The 15,298-nt window shown below is 44.5% G+C and overlaps 1 protein-coding gene and 2 long non-coding RNA genes across 6 annotated transcripts in view; 2 read left to right on the top strand and 1 right to left on the bottom strand.

Annotated features, from left to right (window-relative positions):
* Nucleotides 1-489: 489 nt before the first annotated feature.
* Nucleotides 490-3,291, top strand: LOC142056240 (uncharacterized). Its single transcript, XR_012660265.1, has 3 exons — nt 490-574; nt 654-715; nt 3,202-3,291. It is a non-coding gene; the product is annotated as an uncharacterized LOC142056240 (long non-coding RNA).
* An 80-nt stretch (nt 3,292-3,371) lies between these two features.
* LOC142056239 (uncharacterized) lies at nt 3,372-7,272 on the top strand. The gene is made up of 3 exons (XR_012660264.1): nt 3,372-3,458; nt 4,979-5,116; nt 6,620-7,272. It is a non-coding gene; the product is annotated as an uncharacterized LOC142056239 (long non-coding RNA).
* A 30-nt stretch (nt 7,273-7,302) lies between these two features.
* NPNT (nephronectin) overlaps nt 7,303-15,298 on the bottom strand; it is a 55,050-nt gene continuing 47,054 nt past the window's right edge. For all 4 annotated transcript variants that reach the window (XM_075090718.1, XM_075090715.1, XM_075090717.1 and 1 more), the window contains 2 exons: nt 11,957-12,213; nt 7,303-9,309 (listed from right to left, as the gene is read on the bottom strand). In XM_075090718.1, coding sequence (XP_074946819.1) covers nt 9,214-9,309; nt 11,957-12,213 — 353 coding nt within the window. In that variant the 3' untranslated portion in view covers nt 7,303-9,213. The remainder of the gene's footprint in view (nt 9,310-11,956; nt 12,214-15,298) is intronic.

Consider the following 15,298-nt stretch of genomic DNA (forward strand, 5'->3'; position numbering starts at 1 on the left):
ATTTTCAGGTACAGGAGAAATAGGATTTTAAACAACAGTTCTTACTTGGAGTAAGAACTCCATTTAGTACATCCACTTTGAAACGCTGCTTGGATGTTTGTTACTGGAGCACATGCAGCTCTTCTGCAGTGAGTTTGCCAACTGCTGGGCAAGGGACTGGGGAAATGCCTGTTAAAAATTAACTAGCAACTGAGATAAATCACATATGAACAGCTCATGGAGGATGGTGACTTCACCAGCGTCTGATCTCCTCACTTGTCTCATGGCTGCCCAAGTTCCTTTGTAGCATGTTTTTGGTTTTCTTGGCTTTCTGTACAGCGGCCTTATAGATGCCCTGTTCAGCAGTTCCTTCAAGAGAAAGTGAGGTGCATTTCTCTGAGCAGCTACAAGGATTCGTTTTAATTAGAACAAGGTGTTTTGTGTGGTACTAACGAAGGACCTGATCTTGTGCCACAGAAGCCAATGGAACTGTGTCTGAAGTGTCTTCAGCGTGCCTCGCCTGACTGTGGTGGTGGCAAGAGGGCCGAGTCGGAGGTCCGGGCCACTGGAAGTTACAGACAAATTAAACTTGTTTGTAAGTCTCCCCTATTCAATAATGCTGGATAATGGAGGCTTTTAATTGTGCTGCTGCTTCTAAGTATCTGCTGTTGCAGCTTAGGCTAGCTGACCTGTCTCTGTGTATCAAGAGGACAGCTCGCAGCAGTAGCACCTGCGAGTAAGTTCGGGAAATGGCATTTACCTACCTCTGAGTGCATGATACAAGTATTTGCCTACTTCTCTTATCTGCCACAGGTGTGAGTTTACTCACCTTCCTTGGAGCAGTATAAACAGGGATGCGGGGAGGTGCACAGAGCAAATTCGTACTGGTTCCTTGAGCATGTCCAGGGAGCTTCCTGGCAGCCTCGCCCCTTGGCTGAAAGGCTGGTGGGCGAAGCCCAAGAACACTGGAGCAGCCTGTGCCTTTTCTGCTGCAGCTCTGTACAGTTCCCTTGCAGGTGCAAGACGTTCCTCTTCCCAAAAGCGCGGTCATCAAAGGGTAGAGTTCATTTGGGCAGTCTGTCAACATCCCCTAAAGGAGCTGTTGCCCCATTGCTGAGACATGAAGCATGGGTTGTCCACGTTGGGTGTCAGGACACAGCCATCATTCCAAGGATGTTTTTAACAGTGAGGTTCGAAAATCCCCCTCACATATTATTTTGCATGCTGCAAGGTTACCTTGTAGTCACCGTTGGCAGCCTCGTCTGGTTTGGAGATGCTGCGTTCCTGGGCCGTTCCAGGCAGGCTGGCCGTTGGAAAACTCACCAGTTGAAGTGTTTGTCAGTGCATTTCAGGGCCAGGAATGGAGTCCAGTCGTTTTGCAGTCCCATAGCAGTGAGTGCAGTTGCAGGTTTGCTTGTATTCCCCACTTGTGCTTCCTGTTGCCTCTTGAAGGGTCATAGTTCAGATCTGTTCGCCACGTGCTCAGGATATTGCCCTATTTGGGTTTTCTGTGCAGTTTGCTACCTGTGCGCTGGGACCTAGTTGCAGCATGCAGGGGATTTCAGTCAGAGCAGGTGGTGCAGAGGGCGGCACTGAATGGGTCTCCTCTGCTGAGGATCCCTCATTAGGAAGGAAGCAGACTTGCACATCTGGGAAGGATCATCTCCTCCTTACCTTCATCAAGCAATAAGGAAGTTTGAATTTGCCCAATGTCTTCAGTAACACAGCTCATACCTCTGACAAAACGTGAGAGAAAAATGGAGCGAGATGCTCGAATTCGGGACCACCCGGTCCCCACTAGCCGCAGAGGGTTGCTCGTCGTTTGTGTGTTTGCTGCGATGCCGAACACACTCTTCGGACTAAGTGGTATCCTGGGAGGGGGCAGCTGAACAGAAGACGAGCAACAGTGTTACAAAGAGCCTGAGTGAGAGGCCTGAGGACTAGAGCTCTGTGGCTGAGCCATATTTGAACCCTTACAATTTTTGTCTAGCCCTCTCATCACCTGTGTGAGCAGATCAAAGGCCATAAGGTGATGAAGGCATCCCTTGATGTACCATGTGCTTTCTCTGCCTGTTTTTCATATTAATGAAATATTTTTTTCAAGCCCCAGTCTCATAACCTTTATTTGGCAAACAAATTACTCAACAAGCGCTGGCAGAGTAGCTCACAGTGAGTTTCCCAGCGAGTGTGTGAGTGTGCCAGGGCTGCGTGCTAATACACAGCTGAGCTGCCAGTGCGCCGAGGTCTCCTGACGCCCCACGAAACTGCCTGATGTACTAATTAAATATCACTCGCTTTTAGCAATCAGCAGCCAATTAAAATATCTTTTTATAAGCAGGATGAAACCAGTGGCATATGACAGGAGTGTAACGGAACTGCTCACAGTTTAATGATGCTTCTAACTGTGCAATAAAGGCGCCTGGTTGCTGTGTAAATTGTTGTACATTATAGAGTTGTGGGGTTTAATATTAGTGAGCAGTTTCAGTGTCTCCAAGCCCTGTTTATACACTCCAAGGCACAATGACTAAAGGGGTCCCCTAGACTGTAACGAGAACATTTGCTATCTGAGAACACTAAACATCCCATCTGGGTGTGGAGACCTTGAAGAGCCCTATGGGATCACAACTTCTCCTGTCCTTCAGCTGGCCCAAGAAACTGAGGGAAGATGACAACATTCCTGAGCAAAGTCAGAATTGAGAGGGATGGAAGCCAAAGTGTCTTTTGGGTGGTTGTTGCTGAGAGCTCTGGTGTGGTCATCATCAGCTGAGGTGGCACGTACCACGAGAGCTCCCAGTTGAGGACCTCTTGTCCTAGGCCTGAAGCCAGAGGTAGGAGAGTGCATTTCACCGTGCCACTCTCAGTATTTATATCTAGATGGAAATGTCTGGAAAAAGGGGAGAAAGTTTACCTGCACTTGGCATCCCAAAACACTGGTATTAAGATCCAACGAGGAAGTACCAACATCTGCTGGAGTGAAATAATAGGCAAGAGACTTGTTCTTTTAAGTCAGCCAGGATTTTTTCTTTCTTAATTTAAAATTTGGATGTTGCCTTTGATCTGTTACCGATCACATTCCAGTGTATACTTCTGGCTGCTTATCTTTCTTTTGTGGACACTTGTGCTAGATGTGTATCATTGTGCTCATCTGGGAATAAAATAATGTAAAAACATACTTTGAATTGGCTGTGGTTCCTTTCTTTTTTCCTTTTTTTTTTTTGGCAGAACCACTGTGGAGCGGCTGGGTGACAACCTGAGGCACAGGATCTGAGGAGAACGCGTTTTAGGAGTAGACTCTGCAGCTTTTCCAGCGGGAGTGTCCGTGTGGCTTCCAGTTGTGCCTCCTCTGTGGATGGGGAGCGTGCTGTAAGGGGCAAGACTGGCAAGGCGCCATTTGAGGGCCGCACCAGGAGGGGGACCAAGGGCAACTCTTCCTTCTCCTTCTGCGACAGAATGCTGTGTGGGCCAAGAACACTTTAGAGGTACAGCCAAGAAACGCGGCTGCCTGTCCCCGTTGATCTCGCGAGCTTGCGGGACCTGAGGGTTGTAGCCAGAGTCAGTGTTTTTCCCAGGGGTACAAGAAGGTGCGATTGTGTCTGAGAGCACTATTCACGACCCTGGCTAGGGATGGGACCTTGGTGTGGGGGCGGTGGATATAAGCGTCCTTGGGATTTTATTCATAGGGATGTTTGCAAGAGTGTCCCACACCTGCATCTCAGCATCGGTGGTGTCTGTGCAGAAAGAGGTGGTGCATGGGGCGGGGGGGACAGCAGCGTCTCCCCCTCCCCTGTGCCTGCTCCTCTTGCTTTGATGCCACCTGCCCTAGCTCTGGCTTTTGATGACTGGTTTCTTGTTTGCTGGCTCTGTTGTCTGTGTCGGTCTGCAAAGTACTTTTTGCAAAGTGGCCACCCTAAGAGCAGGCCAGCTGTGCAAACTGAGAGGGAAACAGTGCATTTGCACCAGAGGGTTGGCAGAGCATTTCTGAAGGAAGGGGTGTGTTTTACTGTTCATGTCACACCGCTGTGCCCTCAGAGAGCCCCCTCGTCACCTGCCTACAGTACGCAGGGCACACCTCTCGTGTCTTTAATCAAGACTTGTGAGGTGGGGCTGTGACTGGGTGGGTTCAGGGCTGTTTCTGTGGGTACCGTTCTGGGCGGTCGGGACATGCAGCGACATTGAGCCCTGTGGGCTCCAGCTCTCCCAGCAAATGCTGGCGCGGCGTCAGCCCTCACCAGCCAGCTCTGCTCCAGACAGCTCCTGCTATGGCAGGCAGCCAGCTCACCGTGGGGTCAGCTGTCCACAGACACACTGCACACCGACACCCACTGGGGAGCAGGGGGTTTAGTAGTGTGGATATACTATTTGCTCTCTAACCTCAGGGCCAGAGGACAGTCCCAGGCATGTTTAATTGACTGATAAAGTGGTGGCCTCCATGGAGTTCCTGAAGACTTAATTTCTGTTAAGTTGATATTATTACAAACCGAGCCATTCTGAAAGAAGAATCTTTCCTAAACCATGTGGAATATGTCGTGACTGTGCCACCAGACCCGAGAGGTTTCCCGTTGTCTATGGGAGCTTACATTACCAGCCTCCTTGCAGAGGAGAAAGATGGGCACTTGCTAATACACACATCCAGTTCTTCTGTTGTTTCAAAGCCAGTGTTCTTTGAAAGGCTTTGTTTTGTTGCTTGCAGTAAGTAAGTAAATTGCCGCAATGATCCTGCTTCATGCATGGGGGAATTCTGTCTTGGACCATCCTGATGAGGGTAAAAATCTGGTGAGTCCATTTCTTCAACTTTTTGACCTAAACGGAGGGGCAGAGGCAAAAGGCAAGGGAAGAGGTGACGTGGTCCCCCCACTTCTGCTGGGTCACCAGTACTATCGGAGCAATGATGGTGTCTCCCTGAAAACCCATGTAAGTGCCAGTCCCCAACTTCAGCACTGGTGTGGCATGCAAATGCAGTAAAGTCGTTCTGAGTACACACTGTACCTTGTCTTCCCAGGCGTTTGCCAAACTCAGAATGAATATCAAAAGGATTCTGGATGAGAGTCTGAAATGAGAGCATGGGCTGGTGAAATGCTTGGTGAGAAAAACCTGGGAGAAGAGTGGGAAAGAGGACTATTCCTGGCCTGAACGGAAGGTAAAAAGTCACAAAGTAGAAGGTTAACAAAAATTACTGGAAAAGTGCTGTAGCATCTTGTGGTCGGCGGAAGGCAGGATTTGGCTGTATTACCGAGAGAGGGGCTTCCTTATTCCGTGTGCTGGATAAACGCTTGGCTTCCTTGCTTAAACACTTAATACTGGCCTCAGCCTGTTGGGCGCAATACGTGAGTGTGCACACACACCCCCACAGCCTGTGCAATCATACATGATGTTTCCTGGTAGAGTAAAGAGATGCTGGCGAGCTGGCCCTTGTGCTCTAGGGACGTGGCGCCTGTGATACCTGCAGAAGAGTGGTTTGATGGCAACGGAGCCTTGTTCCTGGGTCTTGGGGAGTCCTTTAATAGCTGGATTACAGGAAAACAGTCAAGTGGCAAAAATCTGCCCACGTACTCCAGAATGAGGTTAACTGTTACTAAGAGTAAAGAAAGAACTGGTTGATTCTTAACAGCTATTGGGAATCAACCTGAGGAAAAGCAGCGATGGGGAGTGCCTGATCTATACAGCGGGGAATTATGTCTGTCTTTATCCAGAAAATTCAGGTCCACTTTGCTTCATTGTTTGACATGTATAGATATATCCCTTATTTTCTTAATAACTTTTGACATGTAACAGGCATGTGTAAGCATGATATCCCATCATCTGGCTCTTGGGAATTAAATTAGAGATTTCTTAGGGAAAAAAAGCAAAGCAAAGGAGCAGGATTTGGCCTTGGAAGAGGTCATCCAAGGCCACAAGGAGAATTGGTAAAGGCAGAACAGCTAGAATGTGATTTGATTCATTTTGCGCTTGTAATCCTGAAAACCTACACGAAGCTGGTGTCTAAACTCGCCAGGTGCTTCAGTCTGTACTGTTAAAGGTGTCTTTATGGCCTCGGAAGATCTTCAGCCCGTTGGCATCTTCCTCTCAACCAAATAAAGCGTTTCCTCGCTTATCACTAGGTCAGCGTGACGCAGTAGGTGTGCTCTGAGAACGTATTAAATGTCAAAGCATGAGGAGGTTTCTGTGGTCTTTCAAACCACTATTAGACGTTACCACCATGTCTATTATTTCTTTTGAAAGGTGCAGGTTTGCACCGATGCATTGGCTTGCCTTGATTTTTTTTTTTTCTTTAAATATTGGTGTGGAAAATCTGAAGTCATAAAACCTTGTGTGACTACAGGACGTCAGGATGAAAGAGTAGGTAAGGAAGTGTTCTAACGCCCAGGAAAGCTTTGATAACGTGGTGCTTGAGGTATAGATCTATATAAATAAAAATTGCATAGGATTTAACTGGGCCTCAGTTGACAATCAGTCAATGATTCTCTTTCTAACATTCGCAACTAAAATTTTACAGCCAGACAGCCATAGTTTATCTTGTTGTATATCTTTAACTGCAGAGTGAACAGGTTTCGTGGTGACTGTCACAATGCATAGCGTGATCCAAAGCAAAGTCTCTGATTTTAGCAGTCTTTGAGACAATTAATATGTGCTTCATTTGCAGGGAGGAACAACCTATAATGTGGCATATAAAGAGGGACCTGGCGCTTGGATTGGAGGCAGGTGCTACTGTGACATCCCTCCTCCATGACAGAGGGGAGGCGACTGCGTAGGATGGAACCCGGAAGGAAAATTGTCTATCAGTCCCTTCCATCGTACTCCCTTTGCTGTCAGCAAATGCAGTACATGCACACCACCGCTGGTCACTGGCCCTGTAACTTATGAAGAATCTTTATTTTCAGTCTTTTTTGGGGAAACCAGCTGGTTTCTCAATCTCAGAAAGCTATAGTGGCATGTGGTAAAGCCCATCTTCCTCCACTGCAGAGGAACCAGACCAAAATGTGTTAGCTTGTTAGATGCTGAAGAATGAACATTTTTGTGCAGGTTCAGTAGCGTGTGGAAATACGGTAGCTGCCGCTCCTTGTAAAATGGACATTTCACATTGCAGCAGCTCCTAAATTACCTGTGCAACAACTGTTCTTAAAAAAAAGCTAGGCTGAAAATTGTCATTCTTCCTTTTGCATAATATATCTAAGGCTCTTGTCATATTACAGTGAAATGTACTTTTATTTTTGCATCTGGTAACAGGAGCTACTTCACCTTGGTTCAACTGTCATCTCTTGGCTCATTTCACTGCAATAAAAATGAGACTTTCGATCCAGGAATGAAAACAACATTTCCAATTAGTAGCAAGTAATGCCTGCCTTTACTGATTACTTTAAAATAAGGACAATGTATTTCAACTATTCACAAATATTTCTGACATATTACAAAGTAACGTAAGAGAAAAATCATGATCATATTTGAAGCAAAACAGTTTAAAAATCTTTACAAATGTGTTGGTTTTTCCTTTTCAAAACGTTTCTTGATTCAGTTTTGCAGGAGACTCTCTGTTTGGCCAAATGAACTTCTGCTACGCATACCGCGCTTTCTCCTCGGGGACAAACCGGAGAAATATTTTCAAAACAGCACTTTGACAGAAAGAGGCGGTTGGCATCTGACCTCTAATGGTCTGTAGTTTTGTCTCTGGGGACTTTGTGCAAGGCTTCACAGGAATTTTTTTTCATGATGGCTTTGTAACACGATATGAAGCCGACATTTATTTTACATTGTATTTAGATATTTAAAAGATCTGAGACCTATTTCTTCTATATATACATTTTCGAAGCTTTAAGGCCACGCCACTAACAACGTTTTATTAATCTTTTGTCATTTTCTTAACTGGTACAATTACTTTGTCAAATGTAGAATTGTTAGCAGCGATGATGATGCTCCTCATTTAAAAAAACCCCAAACCAAACAGAAGAATTCCCTGGGAAACTGCACACCACATGCATGATATGTAAGTAAAAAAAATCAGCCCAAAGTTCTGATAAATATTTCGTTCCAGCTAGAGCTAATGGCTGTTCTAGTTCTAAAGAATAAAATGTTTATTATATACAGAAGGGTCGGATGGAACATGGACGTTTGTCAAAGATCACTCAAGGCATTTCACGGTGTGACTTGTTGCCACAGCATTAATGCAGCTGCCCTTCGTGCTTACGCGTAGGGCTGTACCACCTGTGGGAAGGGACCGGTCCTGGCAGCATCAGCGGGCTCAGTCTTACACGATGCAAGTTATCTTCCCCAGGCTGCTCAGTCTTCAACGGAACCAGGAGTTTCTTGCTGGATTGAGTGCCCTTTAGGGCTTACTCCTGAGCTAAATTCAAACTCATACAACATTATTAGATGCCAGTTTACATCAGGCGAGTGTTTGGTCTTTTGCCTTCAGCATATTACAACATGAAAAACTGCAGCAGCGTTTTTCAATGAGCACCAGTAGTTGACTTCAGTAACGTATCTATTGGCATGACCAGCAGATCAGAGTATGCTGAACTCCTCTCTTGTACAATAAGAAAGCACAGCTGCCAACTACCTTGCAACTAGAGTCTGTAAGTATTAAAAACATAAATATGTTACTGACCATACACATATACACAAAACACAGCAGTAGCGATATTACAGGATGTAGTGCCTACTCTATATAACTGCTTTTTGTTAATATAGATGCCACACCAAAATAAATGCTATTAAATACGAAGCAAACCCTTCTTCAAAGGTCAGTGGCAGTAAGCCATAGTTCAGGTCCAGGATTCCGCTAATCTGAGGTGACTCTGAAGCTAGATCAATCCCACTGTCTATCAAATCTAATCAAGGAAAGAGTAGCACTACGGAAAGATAATGAATATCAGTTAACACTAAAACTTTCTGAGCTGGAGCTTTCCTTTACCACCATTTGTAATTAATTCTCCCTTTTTCACACGTGCTCTTCGTGTGAGCACTCACCAGGCTTAGCAGGGGGATAAAGCTATTACATACAAAATATGATTTAGGGGTAAGGATTAAGAGAGAGAACCAGCATGGGATTGGAGTTCCTGAATCCTGGGAGGTGCTCTCCATGTTTTTAAGTGAGGTTTCAGTGAGATTGCACTTAGCAGACCACTAAGAGGTTGTCACTCTCCAACTTTTTCTTCTTTTTCATGCAGTTCTGTTTCAAAGCTTGGTAGGAATAGCACGAGAAGGGCTAGAGGAGGTGACTGTGCTGGTGCAGTGTCTTTGCTAATGCTCTTCAGCGCAGCGTCCTCTCCTCAGGATCACGTCATCTAGTCCAATATCCCCAGTTCTTCCTTTCCCTTTCTCCCCTTTGAAGATAACCTGGGAAGAGAAATAGAACGATTTGAGTGCAAAAATAAAGTAAAATGAAAGAAGCTTTGCTCAAGAGGAGTCTCAAGAGTAAGACAGCAAAAGCGTGAGAAAGCAAAAGTGTAAGAAAGCTCAGGCAATTGTAACTGACCCACAGAAGCCTATTTATTCTGCTCAGATTTATGGCTGGTTTTTCTATGTCTGATCCTCTCCCTTCTTCACTTCAGCAGGATCGTTGTGAAAAGCCAGCAGTTCAGGAGAGGGTTGCTCCAGCTGCAGCACCTGCTGAGGTGAGATGAACTTCTACAGTTCATCTCGGGCACTTTCTACATATCATCGCTGTGGTGTTTTCATTGTCGCTCATGGCAACCACATAAAATCCTCTGTATTCTGAAAAAATGTCTAACAGAGGAGCTTTCCATTGCTAAAGCACTTAGAGGCGGCCTTAGTTATGGGAACTAGGAACACCCATCTTTTATTTAACAAATTCTGGCTCCTGCAGACTCACGGTAATCTACAGGAGCACTGGCTCCTCGCAAAATGGCGGCGGAACTTTGGGCATGGATTTGGGCAGATCAGTAGCAATCCAGATTTAGGCTGAGTAGGAGATATTCAACAAATACAAAGCTTGACTAGAAAGACTGGAGCCTAAATCAGAGATGATACACAGAATGGCCAGCTGACTTCAAGAAGCACATCCCATAAATCAGTATTGCTCACCTGTGCTGCTGCTGTCGATGCAGAAGCCTGAACTGTTTAGTACGGTCAGTGTTTTTGACCACAGCTTACAGATTATTCAAAGCCTACAGCAAAACTTTGTAAGAGTCTGCTGTTATCACTGAGCTGCAAAGAGTTAATACAGATCATAGACAAGAAATTCAGCTGTGTAGGTAAAAATAATTTGGATGCTTGCTGAAAGCACACTTTCAAATAAGGAGTAGGAACAGAGGACGACAGAGAAACTCTGTGTTGAAGATACTGAAATATTTTTTTAGGAAAAAAAGAACTTTGAAATTATTCTCTTTCAACTCTAAAAAATATTTATTCAACATAGACATGAGTGATTTTGGGTGTGCTTTAGAAATAATTTACACAGAGCTAATTCATTAGACATTGTGATGAAGGATTCTGGTCTCCATTCATATTCTCCTCAGATTTCCAGTAGGCCCCTCCTTAAAATCACTAGTGTTTAGTTGCTTTTGGCTAGAAACTAAAGCTTCCATATTTCTTCCTGGTTTCTCTGTGGTAGCGGCCTTCCCTGATTACCTAGAGTTTTCTCTCATTCCCTGATCCTTGGAACAAACGTCACAGTGGTTCAGGTCAGCAGCCCAGGCTCCCTGGGCTGGCTGGGGACGATCCCTGACTTGACTGTTTGCTAAGGTGCTGTGCAACCGCTCTGGTCCATGGACCAGCAGTCTGTTACGGTTGGCAAGCCACAAGGCCAGCTACTGCTGAGGTGGTCAAGAAAGGCAGGGGACAGTGCAAGGGGGGAGCGCTGGTCTTGTCTACCATCTCTAAAACTCATCTGCTTTTCTGCCAGACAATATGTTAGCAATACACACGTATTTAATTAACTGGCTCTATAAGGTGAGACACACCTGAGGATTGCAAGAAGAGTTAAACTTGGTGGAAAAGGGTAAGAATGGGGCAAATATGCCGGTCATCTGCTATAAAATTCCACATTCTCAGTCTGCTATTCATTTACAGCTAACAGAAGGTCAGGCATCCTTGTTGCTTTTGGTGAGGTGAAGTTTTCAGAAAATAAACTGCAGTAATTACAGCCTTAATATTAGTTTTAGAACCATATACTCTGTTGTGTTGTAGCCTGCTCCCACCGTGAATGTTATGTGTGAGCTTTTTTAGACCGCCTGATGTAAGTCAGAGCAAAACAGGCCCTGAAGCACCCAAGCCCCTTCTTCAGATCTGAAATAGAAACTACCTTCAAAGCTAAGCAGAGCTTGAAGAAAAATGCTAAGCTTTTTAAACTACCAGTTTATCACCCAACGTTTCTCAGATCTCCAGGTGTTAAAAGATTCTCCATGCCACTTCAGACAGCTTCTTTTGATTGCGCTAAACCATTTTGTATTATGGGCATAGTTAGGTCATCATTTACCTCCTTGCCCAGATCAGCTGCAGGCACGCTGAAGAGCATAAAACCATGTGTGATTGAACCTGTAACCTCCCTGCATTATCAAAAATTACTTTTTTCCAATATCTTTGCCCTGGTTTAGCCAGTTATTAATCCACAGGGGATGACTCTTCCTATTTCATGGCACTGTATTATTTAAAGCAATGTTCATGAGGAATCTTGATACAGGATTTTTTGGAAATCCATGTACAGTATTGCCACTGTTCATTAGGCTGCTCTTTCCTACACGGTGACTCCCTGAAAACAGGCTCTGCGAGGTAGCTCGGCACAGGCTATTTGGTAGTTTCCTATGTGCCTATTGCTGTAGGTGGGGTTTTCCTTTGCAAAACCTGATTTGACAAAATGCACAATGACTCTCTTGTCCTTAATGTGATTCCAATGGCAGGGATCAAAGGAGTAAGACACAGGCTGACATTGGGCCCAGAAGACAAACGGTCCAGCGCTACACATCTAAGTGTCTTCAGCTTCTCATGTGAAAAACCAGAAGGCAGCGTGTGCATCGGTACTTACACTCTTGATGCCTAGTCCTCGTAAAGTTATGTGTGTCTGTCTCCAGCCATGGCCACCATTTCTTCCCCAAACGGCTGGTCCGTGAGCACCGTTCTTCCTTACAAAGACTTGGAGGGCACCAGAGTGCAGTCCAGGCACCTTATGCCTAAACGACAGGCACAAGTCGCCGGCCTGCGCCATGTGACCCAACGGCAGGATAAGATGCGCTACTTTTCCTTCTTTGCCTTTGGGGTCAGAGATGGTAAGATACTGCCCCCCTGCAAAAGAAAAAGCAGCTAGGTTTGGGGTGTTTTTTAAATTCTACTATGTTACAGGACCAAATGTACAAGCATCATTTAAAAAAATCAAAAAATAAAAAAGGGCTACCTCAGGTCCAGCGAGTCCTAAGTAAGGCATATAGTTGCTGGAACATGAATCAGAACTGATGCATCTGCCTCCTGCAGGGTAGGACTTACAGTGCTGGTCTTCTGTTTACATTAGTACCAGGTTAGGTCTTGCCATCTGATTTCTTGTTTACAAAGCAAATAATACCTCTTTTGAAAATGAAATGTCATGTATCCCTTCATTTCTGACAACCCCTTGGTGACAGCCTGATTTTAAACCCACAGTGACATTAAAGTGACTCTATACATTTATGCACCTTGTAAGCTGCAGTTTTTTGCCATTGGATAGATGGATGAGAAGGCTGGCAGGAATGTTGGCATGTAATTGAGCTACTGTTCTGTCCCTTTCCTTCCATTTGGGAACTGTGGTAACAGGTTAAGTCTCAAAGTGTATCCATTAGCAAACATGAACAGCCTTTTTATTTAACCATAATTTAAACTCCTAATCTGGATTAGCTACAGAAAGCTAGAACCAGTAACAATTTCCACAGGGCTGTTTACTTGATACACACCCTGAAGTCTTCTCTAACAGTAGTAAGTTGCCAGTGAACCACTGTACTTAATTCAAAACCCTCTTTTTATCCCTGATTATGTATGAAGTAAAGGTGCTTTCATAAAAACACCTAGTGCATGAGAAGTAGAGGATCTCAGGTATGGCACCATCCATTAAATCTAAAAACAGCATGTACTTCCAGAAGTCTCATTCTCCCTTTCACACTTTGATAATTTCAAATTATAAAGGAAGGAGGGTTCACTTAAAAAAAATCGTATCTTATGCTGAACCCAAGAATCTTTCTTTTTTTAATGAGATCAGATTTAAAAATATTTTTTTTTTAATCAGAAAATCCAAGTTTAATGAACTTAAGGTAAAGGTGGCATTTAGGCTCCCTAGTTGAAACTGATGATGTAGAAATATTGTAACATTGTTGACATGCACAGTCTTTACTTAATTATAGAATAGAAAAATATTTTTCATTTAAATTGGCACCCTGCTACTACTCAACCAAAGCTTTATTTTTTGAAAGCTTCTTTCTGAAGCCCCAATGATTTCCCTCAAAAGCTGTGAGATTTAATGACAATGTACCAGGGCTTGTCACACACTTAAAAGGAAAGCCAACCTTGTCTCTAAATCACTTCTTCTACACAAGTTTTTTAATTCTTTGGTCTCAATGAGCTTCAACAAAGCAAAGAATTATGCTCCTGTCCGGGGGCCCAGATCCCATGAAGTGGGATCTGTGTTTATCCAAGCATCTGTTAAAGTGTTTTGGGTCAGTTTTTTTTTGGTTGGTTGGTTGGGTTTGTGATTTTTTTTTAACGCATTGGTTTGCATCAAGGTCACTAAGTGCTAAAATAAGCAAAATAGAGTTTAAATAACTGCACCTGTTTGTTGTAGATAAAATTATATCACTATAAAAGTACTGATTTGACTCATTAACTGCATCTGTTTCAGATAGTTAGAGTGACTGCACCCAATCAACAGGAAACAGATTTAGGTAAACACAAAGCCAATGTATCAGTAGGCAAGCCCCTGCAGGAAAAGGTCCCCTCGCATCAGCATTTTCTGCGTGCAAGATAAGCTTATAAGGCTTCAGCACGGCACCTTTCAAAATGCAGATTCTGATAAACCAATAAATATAAAACTTTGAAAGGTGAAAGCAAACACTCAGGCGCAAGCTGTGAAAATAAATCCATGCAACAAGGTATTCCAGACAGGAGGGAGGGGGTGGGTGACTTCAAGGGACTAGTTTTAACAGGTTATGTCAACAGCAGCAGAACACACGCAAGAAACAAAAAGCTGAGATTGTCCCTGACTGGGAAGCAACGCAGAAGGAAAAAAATGTCAAAAAAAAAAAAAAAGCCAGTTAAAAATTATAGTTCTGGAACTTAACATGTATTAACAATTTTTGAGTACAGATAATGAACATGCTTTGCGTGACTTACTGTGGCAGAAACGAAGCGTTTTAAACGCATTGTTTCAAAAAGATGTTTTGAATTATGTGTGATCTTTTCTGAAATGTCAGTCTGCAAGCAGGAGGAAGCAGCTCTGCTGTCCGAGTCATTCACAAGATTTTCTAAGTGTCGTAAGGAGTGCACAAAATACTAGAGCTCGCCTGTGGGTGCGCAGTGGGCCTGCCAGTAAGCGAAGCCAGCACTTCCACTTAGCCAGCTACACAGCCTGAAGAAGGTGCCAGGTCACCTGCTGTGGTGGCCAATGACTGTCTCATCAATGGCAGCGTAAGGACAGACATCGATACTGAGGTGGTGCACAAGGAAAACGGCTGTCAGTGCCCTCACCCTCCCTCAACTTAACCTATAACGTTTTACCACCTGAGAGCACGTTTCCTTCCGAAGTCTGCCACCCCTTCACATAATGTAAGCATTGTGCACTTCAAAGGCTGCTCTTCTGGGTATGAAGTAATCCCAGCATTACAGGGAGCCAGAGACGTGTGTCTAATCCCCGGCGCTGCGGGGCGAGCACCGCCAGAGGAACGGTACACAGGCCGGGCTGGCCAGCCTCTCTGTGCCGTACAGTGCAATCAACAGGGCACAAAATACCACTAACTTCCAGCAGTGTGGACGTGCAGTTCTGCTGGGACTACACCGGCAGAGGTGTGCAAGTGGGAGGGGTTGCTTTGGCTGACCACTAGCGCTGATGCCAGTCTTCTACCCTGCAAGTGGCTAGGACACTCTCCCCTGCAGTATTCATTGCAAGGGCACTTTTTACCACCCCAAATGTACCAATTTGGAGAAGTCTCTCTATATGAGCACCTAACTTTTCTTCCTTCCAGTTACTTAACAGTTTTCCTGCATACAGGTTGCTGTAACTTGGAGTCGAATTCAGTAAAATCAAACTAAGAGGTTAAACTAGAACACTATTTGGCAGCAGAACAAAGAGTATTTCCAGAACTTTCTATAATTCTGCTAGCAATATAGAAATATTTGCGTAGTGGTTTGAAAA

Source organism: Phalacrocorax aristotelis, chromosome 4 (assembly GCF_949628215.1).
Source record: "Phalacrocorax aristotelis chromosome 4, bGulAri2.1, whole genome shotgun sequence".
NCBI lineage: Eukaryota > Metazoa > Chordata > Aves > Suliformes > Phalacrocoracidae > Phalacrocorax > Phalacrocorax aristotelis.